Source organism: Macadamia integrifolia, chromosome 2 (assembly GCF_013358625.1).
Source record: "Macadamia integrifolia cultivar HAES 741 chromosome 2, SCU_Mint_v3, whole genome shotgun sequence".
NCBI classification, from domain to species: domain Eukaryota; kingdom Viridiplantae; phylum Streptophyta; class Magnoliopsida; order Proteales; family Proteaceae; genus Macadamia; species Macadamia integrifolia.
Window position 1 is genome coordinate 8,061,874 of NC_056558.1, and position 23,617 is coordinate 8,085,490.

A 23,617-nucleotide genomic window follows, 5' to 3' on the forward strand; every position below is an offset into this window, starting at 1 on the left:
AAAAAAAAAAAAAAAAAAAAAAAAAATTCCCGATAAAAATCTGAAATTTTGAAACACCATTTTTTCGTTTAAAAATTGCGTTTTGACACAGAAACTGAAATTTTCGTTTTTGACAATAAACGACGTTTCTGGAACAGAAACGATACCAAACGGGCCCTTAGCTCCTCTTCCTTGATAGTTTTTAAGGTGTTTTTTCGATTCTGAACAAAGAAAAATGGAAAAACACATTTCTAGAAAAATGGGCCATAAGTCTTCACCGTATGGAATGGGCGTGCTTTTAAAAGAAAAATTGAGTTATGGGATAGAAGAAAGTAGAGCCGCTTTTGATTGTAAATTTCTTCAATTCTTACTAAGTCAAACAAAATTATAGACAAAAGAAGATGGGCCGCTCAATTTTCTTTTTAAAAGCACTCCCATTCCATATGGTGAAGGATGTTTTTTTTTGGGGGGGGGTGTAGAGGGGGGGTGCAATACGGTGAAGACTTAGCTCCTCTTCCTTGTGACAATCTTCCACCACAAAGTTGTCGATAATTTGGCTCTTTCATGCTTAAATTGCTGCTCTGAGACGCAATGACCACTTACAAGTCATACATCTACCAGACCATTCATCCATATATACATAAATTAATTCTGGATCTACCAATCAACAATGGCAATCCATGACAAATCTCTTGAATTCTAAGTTATTTTTCTTTAATTCCAAGTGATTTTGAGACTGCACTTCATAAATAAATAAAACAACGAAATCTTAATAATGACTAATTAGTTATATTTGATTTTTTCTCTCTCCTTCCAACCTCTTCACTCGCTAATGGAACCTAGTTTTAAAAATTGGATTGGATTGGTATCGACTAAGATTGATCACTGATCTTGACCGATCCATTGGTAAGATATAAAGTGTACAATGATTCAAAACACCATTTTTTTTTAAATGTAGGGATAAATCCATCTGATCCTGACTGATACCAATCCGATCTGGATCAATATCGGTTGAGACCAAATCCAAGTTTAAAACCTTGGTCATGAGTTACTACCTTGTTATGGTTAGCATGTGAATTTACGATAGCTTTGATTGCTAAAACAAGGGGAAGAGGCATTGCCATTCTCTTTTAGTTATTCTTTTCCACACTGACATTGCTTGCTTTAACAGTAACTACCTAGTGAAATAATATGGATAGAGCCTGATTCGGTGGCTGTAGTAACCTCAGTTCAAGCAAAGGCGGTCCCATTGTATGTAATGCTCGACTGGTTGGAGTTTCAGCCTTTCTTAAATGCAATAAATTGGAAAATCATGCATTGCTTCAAGGAAGCAAACTCAAATATCGAACTATATTGCGACAAATGCAGCAAAGTCAGGGACATCTGAGTTAGATATATCATTCCCATCATTCATTAATGATGAGATTGCGTACGATGCAGCGGGAAGACCCAGATACCGATTTTCATAGTTTATCGTAGGTGTTTCAAAGCTCCCTGTTTGATGGCAATGCTGAAGGTGGGAAGCTCTGAATCACATTTTCTTGTTTTTCAGTTCTTATTTCTTTTTCTTCATTACTTTTAATAAAATCTCAGAATTTCTAGCGAAAAAAAAAAAAGCAACTACCTAGTGCAGTTGGTGAGCTGTGTTGCGCAAAAAGTTCACACTCACCAAGAGGTCTCACATTTGAGCCTTCTAACCCGAGCCCTCCTGGCTGTTATCTACTTCCCCTCCCTGCATATTAAAAAAGAAAAAAAAAAAAAAAAAAAAAAAAACATTGTTTGCTTTGATGTATGATTAATATGACCCACCAACTCACACGTGCAAGTTCCTTGTCATCCCAAATTTAAGGGAACAAGGGAGATCATATTTAGAGATAAGATTTGAGGAGAAATGCATTGGCTACCGTTTTAGATTGCCTCCTTGTCAACATGAGTTTAGAGGGTTAGTGATATCAATGGTTTAGTTGGAGCTCTTTGCAACATTTCTCAAATAAATATTAATTTATTAGGGTCTTTTTAAGTGTCACTATGTTTAGTGAAGTATAATGATTCACTATTTGTCACTTGGCAATATATAGGTTAGTCTATATGATAGAAAACCCTACATATATACATCTCAATAGCAAATGTTTAGTCGAAAATAAATAAGCAAGGAAAGTTGCTCAAACTACGATTCAAAGTATTAGTAAAATTACGAAAAATACGTGGCATCTTTCATAATTTTAGTTACTTCCACTACTCATTTTATGATGAAATTATACCAATGAGATGCTTATTTGGTTCCCTACCACATGGACTAACCTATGCATTGTCATATGACAAATAGTGACATATAATACATCACTAGGCATAGTGACGGGAAAGAAAATCCGTAGGATAATTTGAAGTTAGTTAAACATTTATATGACATATGTCACCTCATTGAAAATTGCATTACGTTTCTCACATGAACGACTCAAGAATACCACAATCTGATTACTTGTGCTTATGCATATGTCTGATCGAACTCTTATTCATGGTTTTAAGTATCAATATTGGATCAGCCATATCGACTGTGATCGGTCATCGGTAAGGTGTGCTTTTAGAAATTATGGTTTCGTTAGGTTTTTATATGGACATAAATGATGTGATTAAAGAGCTAACTCATATCAGGGGCATTTATCTTGAAGTTGGCACTCACCAAAGAAGATGAACTATAGTAAGGGATATGAAAAGTGGTAAGTCATCATTTCCTTCAAAAATTGAGTTTGTTGTATTTGTTGACGAAGTTGAAACTTTTTTCTTTTGATTGAATTAAATATGCTAATCTTACTAATTTTTAAACCAACTGCACATCGGTCTATCTATCATTGTAGTCTTTTTTAGGTTTTTAGTGTTCTTAGTATTATATGTCTTAACTCTTCAACTAAGGCCTAAGTAAAAAATCAATATGTTACGAATTGTTTTCAACATGACATAGGTTTTTTATCTAATTATTAATTGGGATGCGAAGTTGATTCTTCATTTTTCCCTTTTTTTTTTCACTCCTTGTCTTTATTTCTCTATTTCTTCTTGTTCTTCTTTTAAAGCTCTAAATGGACAAAAAATATTTTGGAAATCCTATTTAAAGATAACCATTGGATGTTGTTGAGTGAGTAAAAAAAAAATCAAATAGCCACTGGATGTTGTTGAGTTAGTAAAGAAAATCAAAGGGCATTGATCAATGATGTTCAAAAGGTAGAATTGACAGAAATATCCATTTGATGCTTTTCCCTTAAGTTGAATGTGGTGTGCAGGGGACCATCCTTGGAACATGCATTCTAAAAAATCCAAGCTCATCTAAAGAATGGTGTTTTCTTTTTCTTTGTTTAATACTTCGGAAACTGTATCTATGACAAATGACACCCCTAATTTGTCATCAACCTTTGATTAACATTATGGTCACCTTTGTTATTATACCCAATCTAGAGGACATTGTATTCAGTTGATTACCCATCTGTGGGTTGCCCAGATGGTTAAGGCGAACTGGGGACTATGTGGATAGACGCACGGTCCCAGGTTCGATTCTCATTTGTGCATATACAATTTAAGTGGAGGCCGTGGCGATGGGTTGCTATTAAGGATGTGAATTTATAACCAAAACCGTTTACCGAAATCGAACCGATCCATTTACACCGAAATCGCAAAACTATTTAGTAAATGGTGCGGTTATGGTTTCAAGTTTCAAGCCGATTAGCTAAATGGGTTGGGTCGATTTTAACCGCGGAACCTGTTGGTTTCAAACCAAATTGAAACCGTTTAAACCGAACCATTTAAAACCGATTAAACCGATCCGATTAATCCGTATAACAATTAACAATTAAATTAAGTGTCCATCCTGCTTTGGTATGATTTATTGCAATTCAGTTCAAGTTTAGGCTTTAGATCATGAACTTGTAATCCATTTATGTTACTATGTTATTATGTTATCATAGATGGGGTGTTTTGGCTTAACCACCTGCCATTTTAATATTTTATGTTGTAGAAGGCTAGATATGGATGTTGTATGATATTAGTTCTAAATGTCTGAGAATGGCCATGCAAAGAAATAACACTAGATTATCAAATTAAGACATACCATCGTTAATATAGAATCTCTTATTTGTGGTTGCCAATTATTTTTTGATAATCTTATGATCTTCAGTTTAGAGATGATTGTAAGTTATAACAAATCGATTATGAACCGTTTTAGAAACCGTATGGAATAAACCGAAACTAAAACCATTTAAAACCGTGAAATCTACACCGTTTAGAAACTGTGAAATCGAAACCGTTTACTAAACGGTCACGGTTTCAGAAAGTGGAATCGTTTAGTAAATGGGGCGGTTATCGTTTTAGTCAAATAAATGTGAACCGAACCAATCCGCACCATTTAAACCGAAACTGAACCGATTAACACCCTTAGTTGCTATAATAGTCTCCCCGAGAATTAGTTGAGGTGCTCGTAAGCTAACCTGGATACCTATATATATATATATATATATATATGAAATTTTATCTATTGTTCTCTGCATCCTAAAGTTTCAAAACGCATTATTAAATAAACCATTTTTAGTTCATGTTGATTGCAGCACCGCTAAATTTGTTTTACAAAATGATGTTTCAAACCTTGCATCAAAACAAATATTTGCCCGATGGTAAGCTTTACTTTCAATTTTTGAATTTCAAATTGATTATATTAAAGGAGAATCCAACTCTGTCTCTGAATATTGGATATGGAGGAATTCTTAAACAAAAACTCCCAAATGATAACAAAGAACAGCTTGTCCAGTTTACCTCTGGTACCTGAAACTCTGCCCAAAAGAATTATAGCACCATCAAGAAAGAAATTTTATCTATTGTTCTCTGCATCCAAAAGTTTCAAAATGCATTGCCTTCTGGCATTGTAAACAGCATATGGTTTCCCTTCCTTATGCTACAGGATTTTCTGACCTCCAAATTCCTACTAAAGCTCGACCCGCTTAGATGAACCAAAATCTTTTAAAAACATGCAAAACATAAATAAATGACCTTCTGGCTAAAAAGCTTATTCGGTTGTACCTCTCCTTGGAGTTGTACAGCCTTTTATGTTAACAAGGCTGCTGAAATTGAGCATGGCACTCCCAGGTTGGTTGTAAACTGACCCCTTAATGATGCCCTTCTGGATCAAGGCTGCTGAAATTGAGCGTGGCAGATGTTGAGGACCAAGTTAACCCTTGGTCGAAGATTTTGATTTTGATGTAGCCCGTCGAGATTTCCGAGAGGTTACAGCCTTGAATTTGCTGAAAGAAGATGCCTTAGAGCTGAGAGGTTCTTCTTCATCATAGGGAATTTGTGAGCATTTTTCATAGAAGCAGTGGGCTACCATTGAACTCTTGATTGAGCTCAAACTATAGGCACCATCACTTGATTCTTCACCTTTTGAGTCGGAACCGAGCTCGGCAAGGCGGGCAAGAAAGGCTTCCTTCTCACTTTTGATGCTTGATTTTGAGGATGCCGGAAGAACCGAGACAGGTTTGAGGCCAGTGAGGCTTTGGATGAGGGTCGTTTTGTCACATTTTGAGACATCACAATTGTCCCACCATTTGACATTATAAAGAAGAACTCTTCATTATTGAAGACTCCCTTCAAAATTATATTGATTCTCCAATCAGTATAGCCCAAAGAGTCTTTTTCCAAGAACGGCATTTTTATTTCTCCTCTCCTGCAAAAACACAAGAATTCTACGAATACATCCTCGTAGATACTGACTCTGTCAGACTCAAACTGAATTTTGACAAACAGGACAAATCCCTGGTTACACATACAACTGTAACCATCTGTAAAATCCTCAGCTTTCAAGACTGGAATAATCATCCCCTCATAACCAAAAATTTCTCAAATACTTACAACCCCTCTGGTTATAACTACTATGATTACCAAGAAGCTTGGTTCAAAGCTTTCTAATTCCAAAACAGAATTAATCGTCATTCTTGGTTCTTCTATTTTGATTACAAGTTCAATAATCAAACTCCCCTCTGGTTCCCTTGATGGTGGGATCAATACGGCCCTTTGATTGATATTCTTTCACCACAAATTCAAGATTCCTTTCAAATATTTTGCCAACACTCTCCACAGCAACCACACCAACCTGATCTTGTACAGTTCTTCCTCCACTTCCGGTTGGCATGAATCCTATTTTGGGAATATGGGATTAGTGACATCCAAAACCCCTACTGGATTGCCCCAGTTCTCACCCGGGTATAACAGCATATGGTTTCCCTTCCTTATGCTACAGGATTTTCTGACCTCCAAATCCCTACTAAAGCTCGACCCGCTCAGATGAACCAAAATCTTTTAGAAACATGCAAAACAGAAATAAATGACCTTCTGGCTAAAATGCTTATTCGGCCCATTACCTCTCCTTGGAGTTGTATACAACCAACTTGGGAGTTTTTAGTTTAAGGCTGCTGAAATTTTCCATTGGGAATTGGATAACGAACTCATTGAATGGCATCGTTAAGGTGTTTGTAGTTTACAACCAACCTGGGAGTGCCACGCTCAATTTCAACAGTCTTGTTAACATAAAAGGTTGTACAACTCTAAGGAGAGGTACTGGGCCGAATATATATATATATATATATAGTTGGTTGTTGCATAGGCAACATCATCTTTTCACAAATCTAAGTAAGGTTATGTTGCTAGGCTTATGGATATGGAAAATGTAAGATGTTCCTTCTTCTTCTTTTTTTTTTTTTTTGAAGGCTAGGATTGTCTCCATGGACGTTGAGAAGCTAGACAGCTGAAAGTACAAAGACAGATTGAAGGCAACTAGTAGCCCAATACATTGGCTACAACAATAAGAATTTCAATAACTACCATGAGATCTTTTTCCTCTCTTATCGGATATGAAGGAGTAACATAGAATATTACATGAGAGTACTTTTAATTATATGCCATAAAAAAAAATTTGAGAAGCCCGGGCATTTACGTTTTGGTTACAAGTACCTATGAGTGTTCATTTGTATTTAATGTCCTGTGATGCAACTGTTGTAGTATGACTTTAATATATAATGCATGTGTCTTCGTAGTAGTAGTTGTAGTAGTATGCAATGTATTACTGTTTTTGCAATGAAATTAATGTATACACAAAAAATGGCATACCAAGTGCACGAGGCTTTTGAGAATGTTGAGAGACATCCTCCCAATTTCAAAAAAGAAATATATCCCCCAAGGTTCTTCACTCACCATCTTGCTTGTAAGGACATTTCTCCCACACCATACCCGAAGAAAAATCCGATGGGTATGCAGAAGCATTCCCCAAAGCTACTCCAACTCTTCCATTGGTAAGGGGTTCAAGCTCAGCCGCTCTATCTAATTGTTTTCATGAGTGAAAAAAAAAGTATCCCAAGTTGCAGGACAAAAAGCAGTCAACTAGGCACCCCTAGATCATCTAAATATTAAAATAAAAAAAGAGAATAGAGAAACTAGATCCAAGCAAGAACAAATAGAGAGAACAAGTTTTCTGCAACTACGGGAAATAATTACAGGGGAGGGGGATCGCTTCCAAGCTTCATTGCGCTGGCACTAGTACAGGGTCAATGAGAGTGTGCACTAAGACATTCAATAAGGGTGAAATTTTTCATTTTATGTGGGCAGTGTAGTCATTTTGCCCTAAGCCTTCTTGTCCCTAATTACAAATAGGTCCGATGGAGATGCCATTATTGCAATTTCCGCGCTCTGCCTTATCCACACCACCTTCTTAATTAAGCTGCTACTTATTACTATCTTTAGTGTTACACATGGTTTAAGATACCAGGAATCGGTCTTGGTTTCGGACATGGCCGATTCCAATACCGATCCCAATCCCAATTTAGATTAGCCAGTATAAGCCTGGATTGGACACAAATGCCTCTGGTTGTCATTAAAAAAACTAATTCTTTTTTTTAAATCTTATTACACTTCATTTGTAACGGCTTGGATTGGACAGAATTTCTTCTAGTTGTTATTGAAAGAAAAAAAAAAAAACTGATTTTTTTTACCTTATTACCCTTTTTCTATTTCGACCCGATCTGATTCCTTAAATCATGACGTCACATGATCCCAGAAAGGGAATATATAAGAGTTGAAAAAGTATTTCGGATCCACTACTGAAAAGTGCCTTTTCATTTTCTTTTTCTATCATTATTTCACTTCAGCAATGAAATTTTTATTTTACTTTCACCACTACAGTGGCCTGTCATGGTGCGCGAGTGGAGTAGAGTAATGGTAGTGGGTTATCAAGCAGCAAAATTGGTCATTTCTGTCATGGTACAAGTCTCATAGTGTAAAGTAAGGGTGTTAATCGGTTTGGTTTCGGTGTATATAGTGCGGTTTAATTCAGTTCACATTTATTTGGTTGAAACCAAAATCGTACTATTTACTGAATGGTTGTATTTTCTGAAATCACAACCGTTTAGTAAATGATTTCGGTTCCATGGTTTTTAAACAGTGTCGGTTTCACAGTTTTAAACTGTTTTGATCGCGATTTATTCTATACGGTTTCTAAACGGTTAATAATTGATTTTGCTAGTTTATTCGCATGCTTACTAAAATTTACTTTTGTTGATAAACGCTTCAATCTTATATCAAATTAAATGAGGCATTGAACAAGCAAGGATTTAACTACATAACAACATAATAGGAGTAAATTATTGAATATACTGTTGGACAGCCTCTATAGTCTTTCACTCTTCAACCATTATGTTTTTTTAAAACAACCAAATATTTAATCGTTATACGGGTTAATCGGATCAGTTTTAACGGTTAAAATGGTTTGATTTTCACGGTATCAATTCAGTTTGAAACCAATGGGTTAAACGGTTAAAACCGACCAACCCATTTATCTAATTGGTCTTAAACTTAAAATTAGAACCAAATCATTTACTAAAAAAATTTTTAATTTCAATGTAAACAGTTCGATTCGGTTTTGATAAATGATTTCAGTTTCAAATTTACATCCTTAGTGTAAAGTAGCATCTCATGGTGCGCGAAGGGAGTAGAGTACTCCCATTCCATACGGTGAAGACTTTAGCTCCTCTTCCTTGGGACAATATTTCACCAGAAGGTTCTTGGTAATTTATCTCTTTCATGCTTAAATTGCTGGTCTGAGACGCAATGACCACTTACAAGGCATACATTTATGACCAGACGAACACATGGCCTAGTGGTGGCAGCTTTGGCTTGAAGAGTTGACGCCCAGGAGAGAAGAGCACCCAGTAGGCTGGCCATTGGCCAGTGGTGCTTATAGGATAGAGTAGTAAAAAAAAAAAAATCTACCAACCAGTCATCCATATGTACATGAATTAATTCTACATCTACCAATCAACAGTGGCAATGCATGACAAATCTCTTGAATGCCAAGTTATTTTTCTTTAATTCCAAGTGATTTTGAGAGCGCACTTCCGGAAGAAAAAAAAGAGAAAAAAAAACAATCCATTGAATTTTAAGTATATATGCTTCAATTAAGCAGATGATGATACATTTAAGTTGGACACCCCAAAGAATAAAAAATAATAATAATAAAAAGGTATCTTATTAATGGCTAATTAGTGATGGGATATTTCATCTTCTGCATTATAGAACTTTTTTTTTTTTTGGCTGAAGGTCAGTAAAGAATGAATGCAGTACAGGAACGAACCAAAGAAAAAAAAATAAAAATTCAGATTGTACTCCACCTTCGGCATGGCCATCAGTAGACTAACCACCTAGATCAACATAATAACAAAAAAGATAAAAATGAAATGTCAATTAAATCTATATCTCGGACAATCTTGAACATCCCAACTGATATTCTCTAGAGCAAACAGAAGAAACACAGATCAAGTCATTGAAGATCTTTCTGCACTATATAACAAAAAAATGAATTTAACATTTATATCACACTTTCATCATCAATTGACTCACTCTCTCCTGTAAAAGTAAAGTCCCATTTCATACAGTGATGACCCTCTTCTTGAGGACTTTAATGGTTTGCATCAATTTGATTCCTTCATGATAGGCTAATGGAAGTGGATATATCACCCCAAGTTTTGTTATCAATTCATACGATGATGACCATCTTAGCCTCAGTTTGTATTCTTCATAGTAGACTAATGGAAGTGGGTCACCAAGTAGTAGGATTGACAGCTGTTGTCACGGTAGAAGACAAAGAGAAGACGAGAGGGTACAGGCCTTGTTCTTATCCTTAAGGACTTTTGCATCAAATGCTTTGAATGTGGGGTTTGTCTTTTCAATAGTTCCATGCCTAAATTGCAATTGATGAGACTATAAATTGCAATCAATGGTTGGCCAGATGGTACATTGACTCAATCAGGTCGTCCTAAACCCATCTCTTCTTCCAGAGTTCTGCTTTCTCCCCCGACTATTCATTTCATATAGCCCAGACGGCAATAATTTGATGGGTTTTCCCTTGGTGCTTTTGTCTATTTGCACCATTAATGCCATTATTCTTCTTCTCTGGTGCAGCAGCTGCATGAGCTTGGCAAATGAAACGGATAAGCTAGCCTTGCTGGCCTTCAAGGCTCGCATAACCGATGATCCCTTTCATGTAGTGAGCTCTTGGAATGATTCTGTTCCCTATTGCAAGTGGCCAGGGGTTATATGTGGCGGTCACGGGCATCCAAACAGGGTCATCGCCTTTACCATCCAATGGGTTGGTGGGGTCTGTGGCTCCAGAAATAGGAAACCTTAGTTTCCTTCGAGAGATTTCGCTCCAAAACAACAGCTTCCATGGTGAAATCCCTCGTGAAGTAAGTTTTCTGTTCAGGCTTCAATATTTATATCTACTCAATAATTCATTTGAAGGGGAAATACCACACAACATATCACGTTGCTCCAACCTTATTGAACTTAGTTTGGGTTCCAACCATATTGTGGGGAAAATTCTAGTAGAACTTGGCACCTTGTTGAAGCTTCATTTCCTTTCAATCAATGACAACAGATTGACAGGACAGATCCCACCTTCCATTAAGAATCTTTCATACCTTGAATACATTGTCATAACTTCCAATTATATAAGTGGAAGTATTCCAAATGCCCTTGGCCAAATGAAGAGATTACAATTTCTTGCACTTGCTGATAATATGTTGTCAGGTACTATCCCTCCCACTATATATAATCTTTCCTCACTTGCTGTTTTCGAGGTCGGATTTAATCAACTTTATGGGAGTCTTCCACCATTTTTAGGCTTCACCCTTCCTAATCTATGGTGGTTTTCAGTTGCAAACAACCAGTTTCATGGATCAATTCCAATTTCTGTGTCCAATTTGTCCAAACTTGAAGTATTTCTTACTGCCTTAAACAGTTTTACTGGGAAAGTGGCTATTGATTTTGGAGGCCTATCAAGACTCAACATGTTTTCATTGGCCGTGAATCAGTTGGGAAGTGGAGAGGCAGACGACCTAAATTTTGTCAACACTTTGACAAACTGTAGTAGTTTATCAATTTTGGAACTTCAAGAAAATCAGTTTGGTGGCATGCTTCCAGAATCCATAGCAAACTTATCGACACAACTAACAAAGCTCCGTCTGTCAAAAAATCAAATATATGGAAAAATCCCAGTGGGGATTGGGAATCTTGTAAACTTACAAGTCTTGGGCCTAACTGAAAACATACTAGAAGGAAGTATTCCAAGTTCAATTGGGAAACTTCAGATGCTTCATACACTCTTTTTATATAGCAACCGATTCACAGGTCCGATCCCTTTTTCTCTTGGAAACTTGACACTCTTGATTAGGCTCTATTTAAATGATAATCACTTGCAAAAAATACCTTCAAGTCTTGGAAAGTGCAAATATTTGTTACACTTGGACCTTTCTGGTAATAGTTTTAGTGGTATCATCCCTAGAGTGATATTTGATCTTTCCTCCTTAATAGAGCTATACTTGAGTAGAAATTCTTTCTTTGATTCTCTACCTTTGGAAGTGGGTCGGTTGACAAATCTTGGAATCCTAGCTGCTTCTAAGAACATGTTGTATGGGCAAATCCCTTTCACCCTTGGTTCTTGTACAAGCTTAGAGCACCTTTTTATGGAGGGTAACTTACTTCAAGGATCTATACCACCGTCACTGAGTTCTCTGAGAGGTCTTCAAGATTTAGATCTTTCACACAATAACTTATCTGGTTCTATCCCAAAATATTTGGGTGCATTTAAGTTTTTGCGAAAGCTAAATTTATCATTTAATCATTTGGAGGGTGAGGTATCAGTAGATGGAGCCTTTGGAAACTTGAGTGTAGTTTCTGTCATTGGAAACGATAAGCTTTGTGGAGGCATACCAGAACTTCATTTGCTAGCATGCCAAACTCAAAAATTGAAAGAAGATGGCAAGCCTCATGTTTTCAAGCTGATAGTCATCCTATGTGGTTGTGGGGGCTTTCTGTGTTTGATTTTTGGGGCATTTTTTTTCATTTTCTACCGGAGAAGAAAAGAAAAGAAAGAATCCACTTTACTTATGATTGAGAGTCTCCATTTTAAGATCTCTTATGCCCAACTCCTTAAAGCTACCGATGGATTTTCTTCTGCAAATTTGATTGGAGTAGGAGGTTTCGGTTCGGTGTATAAAGGAGTTCTCAATAATGGGAAAACTATTGTTGCAGTAAAGGTCCTCAACATTAGACAAAGAGGTGCTTCCAAGAGTTTCAAGGTTGAATGTGAATCCCTTAGAAATATCCGGCATCGTAATCTTGTAAAAATCTTAACATCTTGCTCAAGTATAGATTTTGAAGGCAATGATTTCAAGGCTTTAGTATATGAGTTCATGCCCGGTGGGAATCTGGAGAGTTGGTTACATCCACATGCAAATGGCATACAAGATGAGCAAAAGCATTTAAACCTTGTTCAAAGATTGAATATTGCCATTGATATGGCAACAGCATTGGATTATCTTCACCACCATTGTCATACGCAAATTATTCATTGTGATCTAAAGCCAAGTAATATTCTTCTAGATGCTGACTTGACTGCACATTTGGGTGATTTCGGGATATCAAGAATTCTTTCAAAAGTCACAAGTAGATCTCAAAATCACACGAGCTCAATCGGAATAAAGGGATCTATTGGATATATTGCACCAGGTAATGTACATCTTTTCTTGATCTATTATAATTTTGTCCTCTTCTTTAGAAAGCTGGTACTTACCTTAGTGTTATGATTGTATTATTTATCTTACCTATGCTTAGATGATATTTTGAACGCCTTTATTTCTATACCAAAGTTTTGACTACACCTTTCTATACTGTAATCAAATTATACTTTGAATGCCATAGGTTACCAACTGTGGGTTTTAAAAGACATGCATTTAGTTTTTATAAGGTTGGTAGTTTTTCCCATACATAAACATTAGAGGAGCCTGTGTTCCTAATATGAGCACTATAAGAATGAATTTGAAGATACCCTAACCTCTCTTGAGATCCAAATTGAGATACTGGATACCTATATCACTATAAACTCTAGACCCAAATAATTTGCTTTTAAACCCTTGAGTTCAATTGTGTAGGTTTCAATATGTCATGTTATTCTTCCAGTTGAGATCGATAGATTTTGCTCTTATTCTCACCAGTTATAGAAGTACTAACCTAACATGCATAAATTACAGAGTATGGTGCAGGTGTTGATATTTCAACGATTGGTGATGTCTACAGTTATGGGATTCTCTTGTTAGAGATGTTCACAGGGAAAAGGCGCATGAAATATTCAAAGATAACTTTAATCTTCACTGCTGGGCTGAGATGGCTTTGAATGATGGAGTGATGGCTGTCGTTGACCCATCACTTCTCTCCATGGAAGAAGATGAAGAAGAGGAAGCAACAACTATAACCAACATCAATAGAAGTCGAAGATGCATTAAAGAGAGAGTGCAAGAATGCCTTGTGTTAGTTATTAGGATTGGAGTTGTCTGCTCAGTTGAATCACCATTGGATCGAATGGACATAAATGATGTGATCAAGGAGCTACATCTGATCAAGAACATTTATCTGGGAGTTGGCACTAATCGAGGAAGATGAACCATAATAAGGGCTATGAAAAGTGTAAGTCATCATTTCCTTTGAAAATTGAGTTTTCTATACTTATCTGTGAAATTGAAACTTTTTTCTTTTGTTTGAGTTAATTATGTTTTTAATCTAAGTAATTTGAACATGCATTCTTGATGATCCAAGCTGCTAAATACAACATCAAACCTGAACCTGAAACCTTTGGACCTATTATTTTTTTTGGAGGAAAACAAAACCTTAAAACCTGAAAACTATTAACCCAACTATGAGTGTTTGCTGGAGATGAATCGCTCTGGGAACTGGGTCACCGGAGAGTATAGAGAGATCACTGGCAATATCCCAAGCGAGAGAAATATCACTGGAGTACTGTGGAAAAGAGAGAACCAATGGTGAGTTGAAAACAGAGGGGGTGTGCTGAAAAACAGGGAGGAAGAGATGGCCGAAAAGATGGAGTTGCGGAAAAAGGTCACAACAGATTTGAGAGACCAACATTTCTCCCTGAAGTGGACAGAGATATCACCTTATTAGGAAACTATATAATAGATTGGACAATGTTGGGTTTTTTTTTTTTTTTTGGTGAATAAAAAATATATTAAAAAAAAAGAGGAAAAATTACAAGGCAAGATACCATCAGGAGGCACCTCATAAACAAAGAGAGCTAAAAAGGATCAAAACATGAAACTAGAGAATGATAGCTAGCTCAACTCAAAAGGAGCAACAACAAGCTCATACTATGTTCGTCAGATTTTCCAATCGGATGAGCAAAGAAAGCAAGGGGAAAATCTAATACGATGACTCTTTTCCTTACGTAAAGCAAAGATTCGCGCGCCTTCCCAATTAAAAAAATATGTAATAGATTATCTAAGAACATGCCCTTTCTACCGTGTAATAATCAAACCATTAAAGGGAGGGGACCAAACTCCATATAAAGAGATATTGCATGAGCTGTGCAATTGGAGTTCAAATTCTTTGCAGTGAGTGGTGAGGTGCAATGAGCATCCAATGATTGGGAGGGCCCGGCCATGCACCCTAGTAGTTGAATCCTCACTGCACCTCGCAGAAAACAATTTTGACACGTGCAACTTCATGCTGATAATAACAGATGAGAAACCAATCACAAACAAGCTGAATCCATTAAACTCTTACAAGTATACGACTCCCTGCTAATCTCCCCTTCTCCCAAAAAAAAAAAGAAAATACATCCCCAAATAGTTTTATGATTAACATTATAGTCTCCTTTTGCTATTATGCTCAATTCAGAGAAATGAGCCCATGTTGTTACGCTTTGTGACATGAAAAATGTAAGCCATTCATTTTTTTATTTATTTTTCAATGCTAGGGCTGTCTCTGATGGACGTTGAGAAGCTAGACAACTGAAAGTACAAAGAAAGATTGAAGGCAACGAGGACATGGGCCACAACAAGAATTCCAATAATGACCATAGGATCATTTTCTTTACTTGCTGACATCAAGGAATAAACTAGAATATTTCATGAACCTGTTTTTAAGTATGTGCCATGAGGAAATAATTGAAAGGCTCAAGCCATTTTGTTATCATGGTTACAATAATATTTGTGAGGGGGAGTGTCTATTGTAGACGTAATTTGTCAAGTGCATATTTGTTTTTAACTTAAGTGTCCTATGAGTCAATTGTTGAAATAGGAGTTTAACATTTGATTAATGGGTTTTACCTTAATCCTTTTTCTTTTTTTTTTCAAAAGTGGTTTCATAATCATTTTCTTATTGAAACTTACATAACCTTGGTGTGCCTAATTTTCATTTTGACTAATAGTATCCTCACTAACCTTCAACAAATTAGAACAGAGAATCAGATTCAAGTAACTTAAAATTTTCAACCCAACTCTATTGTAACTTCTCCGGAGAAAATTGTAATGGTAATGATCACATTTTTCACGTTGTTAGGTTTTCCCTGATGTGAAAAGTTTAAAACTCAGATCGGATCCATTAGGATTGTCTGGATTGAATTGGTAATAGGGATTGGATCGGATCCTTCCTCTTTTAATTGGTTTTTATTATCAGTTAAGTTCAAATGTGGATCAAACACCGTACAAGAATAATTTTCATACAAGGACCTAATCCACATCCAAGCGACAATGAGTCCAAATGGTAAAAGTCATGCTTTGTTGTCTACGTATCTTGAATTCACTCCAACAGAGTGAAAGCGCTTAGAATCCTAGAATTCTAGGCTGCATTTGGTATGCATTGCAAGAATTTGTAAACCCACTATTGAACTTATCCTATGTTTCACTTGGGCGATTGAAGCTCTTTCTCTACTATGTGTTGGTGTCACTCTATATCTTCGACACTTTGGTTGTCAAATGATCGATTTGATCCACGAACCAACTGATCCATTTTCATCCGTCAGAGGAGAATGACCGAATCTTGGGCCACTCTCTAGTTTTTGGGCTGATAATGGTTGAAACCAAAGCCAGCCTGACAAGAGATTTAATCAATTTCAATTTTGATCCGATTTAGATTTGGCTTATTTTGGTTTTATGTTGTCGGATTGTTATCGATTTGATATCTAGTTCGATCCAATTCAATTTCATTTACCATATGCATATATTTACACAATTATGGAGACAAGACAGGCACAGTTTGAAATGGTTTTCAGTTGAAAATTAGAATCGGAATTGGGGTTCGAATCGGCCCTTGTCGGATGGAATCGGTTAGAAATGGAATCGTTTGAATCGAGTCCTTCTCATATCTGAAAATTGAAAACCCAAAAATCTGGTCCCCAAAACCCTAGAGTTAGCCGCTTCAGATTTCATAACGGCCAGAATCAGAAGCGATCATGATCAATTCCAATCCGCCCTATTCCATTGATCCGATTCTCATTTTTGAAAACATAACTCATCATATGTTCCAGCTCCACGTTTTCTTCTCCGATTACCGACTGGAGTCAGATTAAATACAAAGCCAGTAATCGTCCAGTTCTCCATTTTACAGAGATTTTGGTGGGAAATTGATCGGATATACTTCCATGGAAGAAACATCTTCTCGCGCCCACCTGAAGCGCCCTCTTTCAGATGATGACGAGCCGAACAAACCTCCCATGTACCTTTTCCTCCCATCTCTGCACCTCATTCGTATTTTCGTATTGGTTTCTTGGGTGTTCTTTTTTCTTTTCTTTTCTTTTTTCTTTTTTTTCTGGTTGATAAGATTTGCTATCTGCAACTGTTTTTTTTTTTGTTAACGAGATTTGTTCTCGCGTTCGTTTTCAGCTTTCGCGTTTCCTTTTAGGTTTTTCCGAGACAAATTAATGTCTCTTATCCGGAATGCCTGATTTTTCATTTTCTCTGAAGTGTATTTGTGCTTATTTTCTTCTCCCTCCGGCAAACCCAAATACCCTTTTGGGTTCGTTCCTTTTGTTTATCTGCTTAGCTTGAACTATTTGACTTGACAGGCCAAAGAGAGTCAGATTCCCTAAGGGTAAGAAGGTGAAGGTCGGCGATGAAGTTGCAAGCGTGAGCAAAGATGAGGAAGTTCCTAGCGAGGGGAAAAATCCTAAGCTTGCTGCCAAGGAACGCGCAAAGCGTCGGAATCAGATGACTGCTGAACTTTTTAGTGAAGAAGGCTCTGCTGGCTTTACTGATGTACTGGCTGCGGAAGTGCAGTATGATGAGGTTAGCTTCCCTTTTCCCCCCTTTTATTGTCATTGGATATTTCTTTGCTCTCTAGAATGTTTTCCTTGCTTCTTAAATTATATTCTGTCAAAAGCAAGTTTGTTGCATCTATTTGCGGTCCGGCTACCTTACATTATTGTCCACCTCATAAGATGCAACTTCTCTCCTTTGGTAACCTAAATTTAACCAATTGGTAGCCTCAATTAAATTAGTTCCTAGCAAAAATGTCTCTCAAGTTCATTGTTAATGTACAAGATAGGCTGTCAAATGAGTGGGGAAGAAAACCATTGGTACCTCGTTGGGAATAAGGTTTTTAGATACTGATAAAGAACTATGTTAGACAATGTTAAACTTCTAAATCATTTGGAAATTGAAATATAGTATTGAAGACATCTTAAAACTATGACCCATTACAAATAATGTCATAGAAAACATGTTTGCCTTATTCATAAATTATTGGGACACCTAGTACATTTGATTCCCCTCCTCCCTTTTTTCAGTCTCCAGAGTGTATCAGTTTCACTGCATCTCAGGCTGCTTATTTTGATTACAGGAACCCTCCTAAAACTTGTAAGGAATATCTCAGGGGCCCGTTTGATAACGTTTCAAGAAACGTGTTTCTGCCTTTTCTGTTTCCAGAAACAGCAGAAACGGAGTAAAAAGCGTTTGATAAAACTGTTTCGTTTCACTTATTTTCAGAAATAAAAATAGAAATTTTTACTTATTTATGGTTCAAGAAACGACCCACCGTTTCTGGAAATGACTTGTGGCCATTTTTTCATTGGTTACTATCGACTTCTAAAAACATGACTTATTAAACACATTCAATTCCGTTTCTATTTCTAGAAACGGAAATTTATGTTTCTGCCGTTTCTTGAAACAGAAACAGTAAAAACGTTATCAAATGGGCCCCAAAAGTGATGCAGTTTGCCGATGGATTTAGGATATCTTTTATTTACTTTTCATTTTTAAAGCTAGAATTAGTTGGTAGTAATTTTATTTAGATTGAATTTTTATTTTAGTTGCCAATTAGTTTTGTTTCCATTTTAGTGAACTCCCAATTTTATTGCTTTGGTTTTCTTTTATAAGCTGTGTAATACACTAGTAACAGACAGATTTTTTGGAATGAATTTGAGAATTTAGGTTTTGGTTGAACAATGGCTGCCGACCCTCCTTTCCTCCTCTTTTGATTTTCTCCCCTTGTCTGATTTTTTCCTTATCTTCTTCTTCTTCTTCTTCCCTCTTTATTTTCTGTTTAGTTTTTGAAAGAGAGTGACTTAAGAGTAAGTAGGAGAGTGTGATTGATGATCCAAGACCAGCCACCCAGTTCAGGTTGAAATACAGGTACAAGCCTAAGATCGATCTCCATTATCAGGGTTTGAGCTACAATCGACCTTGGCTGAAACTCTCCAACCGGTCAGCCAAAACTCAAGCCCTTTGGAGGGTTTCTTAAGGACCACTAGGGGGCCCTTCAACCAGAATTGCAGAGCCATCCAAGGTCTGTTGAAGCAACTGTAGGAAATTTCCTTCTTGCCTGGGAAACTCTTCTCTGCCCAGATCTGGTTTAGGTCCCTCGATCTCTCTCACTATTGGATAGCTTGGACTGAAGCTTTAATCGAGGGATTTCCACCTATAGGCGACCCTCCTCCAGAAATTCCAGACCAAACCGAGAAGCATTCAAGGAGTCCTCTCCTCTTTCATTTTCCCTGGTTCTTCCGCCTTGCTGGTTAGTATCGTGAGGAAGAAGGAGACTTTGTTTATACACATTAATTCTGGTTATTACAAATAAGTCCCTCCAACTTCTGAATTCTTTATTAAAGACACCCCTCTTTATTAGTTTGCAAAATAACCCCTCACTCTTGGTTTTATTTCAGCTTAACCCCATTATCATCTTTATTTTCAGAATTGATCCTTCTCTTTGGATTTAATTCCTGTTAAGTCCCTATTCACTTATTTCACTCTAAAAGGGGTTTAAATTGTACCAGAAATTATAATATTGCCCCTAGTCTTGTCTAAAGTGAACTATTTGGTTATTTAGTGGGTCCTAAGCGATTCGATTTCAATCCTTGGAACCCGGATCCGCATCAAAAAGCTTTAACGCAAGGGGTGTGTTCTTATTGTTAAGGGCATATACATATGCATCAAGCTTAATCTTGATATGTGGAAACTGCAGATTTATGGTTCAAATAGTGAGAGGCGCAAGTTTGAGTGATGGGCATGTGTTATAGAAATGGTTATGCTTTTTTACTTTCTTGAGAGCATTTGCTTGTTAATGAATTCCACAGAACTTCTCGTTGCCCCTTTTTTTGGTTAAAATAAGTGAAACTTTACCAAAAGAGGCCGAAAAGACCCATACAAATACAAAAAAGGGTCTGGTCATCCAATGAGCAGCCAGCCAGTAGCAAAGGTAGACATTGAAGTTGTTATCAAAGAGTATCTCAAAGACTTAGTCCAGTTATCCTGAAAGGAAGCCTTGAGGCCTTTGAACTGATTCATGATTGAGGATCATGAAAATAAAGTTCCAAGAATTTCAGCTATTCTAGAACAACGCTGCTTGTGTTAAACAAGGTTCAAGAAGTCTATTTCCAATTGAATCATTTTGTGTTTCGACCAAACTCTGGTCGAAATTCTGTAGGGTCGGTGGTTGGTTTCGTTTGACCATTTTGGTGGTCAAACAGTCATATTTTGGGCTGAAACTTTGTAGAGACCCTAATTAAGCATCGCTAAACACAGTGGACCTTTAGATTGTTGAAAAACACACTTGAATTGTTAGTTTGGTGTCGGACCCTAGGTTCGCATTATATGCCGTACCTTACTTGTATATTTCTCTAAGATAGCCTATGCTACACATTATTTAGTATTATAACATATAAAGAAACCAATTAAATATGCAATTACAAGTGACAAGTGGAGAAAAATCATTTAATGCTATTAAATTTCAAAATATTACATCATGATTGTACAGCCATTTACTTCACATAAGGTGCAAATAACAAAAGTCCCCTGCCCTTCCTTCTAATCTCTTACTCTATGCCAATACAACATAAGAGTTTTGGGCGAGCTGGAAAGAAAAGGAAGATTGTTGTCTCTGATGAAATTGTTCCTCTGACTCGACCATAAAAGATGACCATGTTATGGTTATTGGAAGAAACTCCCAAAGTCCATCAAAGCAGTCTGATATGTCATAATCCACATACTCTAGGTACCCCAACCTTGGATATTGATCAATGGGTCGGGAAGATGATGCGAATGTTCCTCCACCGTGATTGCTTGGTAGACTGGATTGATACGCTTGCTGGGGGCTTGTGAAGGAGAAGATGCTATCCACGAATAAGCCACATCTTGTGCCTGATCATCATGAGTAGTACGGAAGGAAGATGATGAAGAGTCATGTTGATCAATCCCACCATACCCGATACTAGATGTGTTTGTGGGAAATGATGTGCACACCATTATCTTGGCTGACCGAATCCACTAGTACCCTCCAAATTGAGGCAGCCAAGTATGTCAGAGACGAAAGAAACATCTATCACCATGTTTTTAGGCTACTAGCAGGTTATCGAAACCACACGCCGAAATGGGTCGAAACAATACCAATTTTGACAACTTTTAGTTAATAAAACCAGGTTGATGTAAGACTAGATCACATAGGACCTAATCCCAGGCAGAATTTGAAAATCTGGGCTGAAATAGGATCAAATTAAGAAGTCACACACCGGGGCTCGGATGAGCCTGAAATTTGGGGTGAAAGTGGCCAATATTATCCCCAAACTATCCTCCAAATTTTTCTTGAACCCATTGAGTAGGTACGAAACCAATCACGACCATAGATACCATGGACAAGAAAAATAGGGTTTTGAGAGTTCGACAAGGAGAAAACTTGTAATCAGCAGATCTGACCACCATGGGCACCAAGAGCTGGTCGAGTGCTTCTTTATGGGGATGAGCAAGTCTTCAAAAGGCTTTAGTGCCTGTCTTTTTGGTTTTTTATGTATCTCCAATGTTTTGTTAATCTTCTTTTCGTTGTGCACTTTATATGGCATGTTCAGTTTCTTGGGATCTTTTGCTTCCATTATAATAGAAAATTTTAATTAAAAAAGGGAAAAAAAAAAAATCTGCTCTCCCACTAGGAAAAATCTGAATCTTTGTTTTTCATCTTGCACTTTTGCACTATAGAATTGTTTATGATTGTGATTTACTTTTTGATTCTGTTTTGACTAGTCTGTTGGCAAACTTGACTTGTCTAATGCTGACTCTACGCCCACAAGCTGCTTATCCTTGGCCAGTTTGTAACTTAAACATTTGCCTCTTTGTTCACAGTGTCGAAACTTTTAATCCCATCTTGTTTGTAGTGATTTCCTGGAGAAGAATGTTTATGGGAAATATTTATATGACCCATAATGTATAATTTTCATTTTAGTGGACCAACAACTTCTTGAAGTTCAGCTGTATCCATTACTGAAGGATCAATGTTGGCAGGAAAATGCTAATTTTGATGATGATGGGATTCAAATAGAGCCTTTCAATCTGAAGCACGAGAGGGAAGAAGGCTATTTTGATGCTGATGGAAACTTTGTTGAATATGTCCATGATAAGGAAACTAAGGTATCACATCAGCTCGTCGATTATCTTTTGATTGCAGAGGATGCCTGATTCTTATTTTATTATTTATGGATGCAGGATGCATGGCTAGATAGTGTTGAGGTTGATACCAAATTTGCTTCTAAATTTTCTGAGAGAACAAATAATGAAGAGGACACTCATGACCTCTCAACTGAGGACATTGGAAAAATTAAGAGGCGTATTGCTGATCTCCTCGAATCAGGGGAAACGGTAAGTTGTATGGTCCATTTCCATTTTCCTGTTGGACTATTAGAAAGGCCAGCATTTTGTTTGTTAAATTCCTTTTATATCTGTTGTTGGTTCTTGATCGGATTTTTCCATCTTAGGGTAATTTACAACTCTCTGGAATCTAAACTTTTATGGAATTTGGATGTAAAAGAAGCTGGCTAAGCTGGACAATCAAAATTCATTTATACTATATTTCTTTCTCAGACGACTAATTTTTATTTGTGCAGTGGCGTGTAGAACATTTTTATCAAAATAATTGATGAATTGAATTGCCTGTTAAGAGAAGCTGGAAGACGTTTTTCTCATTTGTTAAGCTTTGGATATAAATCTACATTCCCTTCTGTTTGAGTTCACATTTCTTTCAGTTTTGAAATTTCATGCGGGGATGTACTTAACAATTTAAATGGTACTTTGAGCACCAAATGTAACATTTTCTATATTATTATTATTGTTTTGTGCATTGCATTAACTAATAAAGAGATGCAAATGCTAGATCTAATCTTTTGGGCTACAGGAGCATCACCAATCTAAAGTACTGCTTTTTGGGACACGTCTCATGTTCAGAGGTTTGCTAACCTTAGCTGAATGGGTTCCTTTTAGCTGATTATGTGAATGTGACACTTTGATTGTAAAACATCTATTTTATTGTAGAGGGTCTGGTGCAATTGCATTAGACATTAATCCTTTATGGAGGCCTTTAAGGTGTCGGTGCAGTACAATGTGCTGAATTGATCTTTGGGTAGTTATATTATAGGTTGGGTCTTTTATTTTTTTATTTTTTGTGTTTCATTTGTAATGAGCCTAATTTATAAGCCCATAAAGTGGGGATAAAGTTAGTACCGGGATTGAGATTAGTAGTCAAGTTTAGTGTTTTGAGTTAGATTAGAATATTTAATAGCAAAGGCCCTCTTTGGTATCATTTTTCTTTTTGATTTTTGTTCACAAAAATGGTTTTCACTACATTTGGTATCATTTATGGAGCTTGTTTCTATTTTTAAAAAAAATTGGTAAAACAAAAATATCAAAAAGAGATCAAGAGTCATTTATGTGTTTTGGCCAAAATTGATTTTCAGTTATTTTTGCACTGAACTTTAATGAGCACGTGCTTAAAGTCCCAATATGGAGGGGTAAAG

At 36.7% G+C, this 23,617-nt stretch overlaps 2 protein-coding genes across 2 annotated transcripts in view; both read left to right on the top strand.

The window, feature by feature from the left end:
* The first annotated feature begins 10,559 nt into the window (after nucleotides 1-10,559).
* LOC122057649 (probable LRR receptor-like serine/threonine-protein kinase At3g47570) lies at nucleotides 10,560-15,186 on the top strand. Its single transcript, XM_042619834.1, has 2 exons — nucleotides 10,560-13,068; nucleotides 13,590-15,186. The coding sequence occupies exons 1-2, from the start codon at nucleotides 10,560-10,562 to the stop codon at nucleotides 13,730-13,732; spliced, it is 2,652 nt and encodes an 883-aa protein (XP_042475768.1). The 3' UTR covers nucleotides 13,733-15,186.
* A 1,540-nt stretch (nucleotides 15,187-16,726) lies between these two features.
* LOC122057677 overlaps nucleotides 16,727-23,617 on the top strand; it is a 16,532-nt gene continuing 9,641 nt past the window's right edge. The window contains exons 1-4 of the mRNA XM_042619877.1: nucleotides 16,727-17,064; nucleotides 17,414-17,633; nucleotides 22,113-22,238; nucleotides 22,314-22,466. Of these exons, the coding sequence (XP_042475811.1) occupies nucleotides 16,991-17,064; nucleotides 17,414-17,633; nucleotides 22,113-22,238; nucleotides 22,314-22,466 (573 nt within the window). The 5' untranslated portion in view covers nucleotides 16,727-16,990. The remainder of the gene's footprint in view (nucleotides 17,065-17,413; nucleotides 17,634-22,112; nucleotides 22,239-22,313; nucleotides 22,467-23,617) is intronic.

What these genes read in the sequence shown, in the direction of transcription:
- LOC122057649 (XM_042619834.1), top strand. Translation starts at nt 10,560, where the DNA reads ATGATTCTGTTCCCTATTGCAAGTGGCCAGGGGTTATATGTGGCGGTC. An exon ending in TATTGGATATATTGCACCAG is followed by an intron (nt 13,069 to 13,589) that starts GTAATGTACATC and finishes CATAAATTACAG; the next exon opens with AGTATGGTGCAGGTGTTGAT.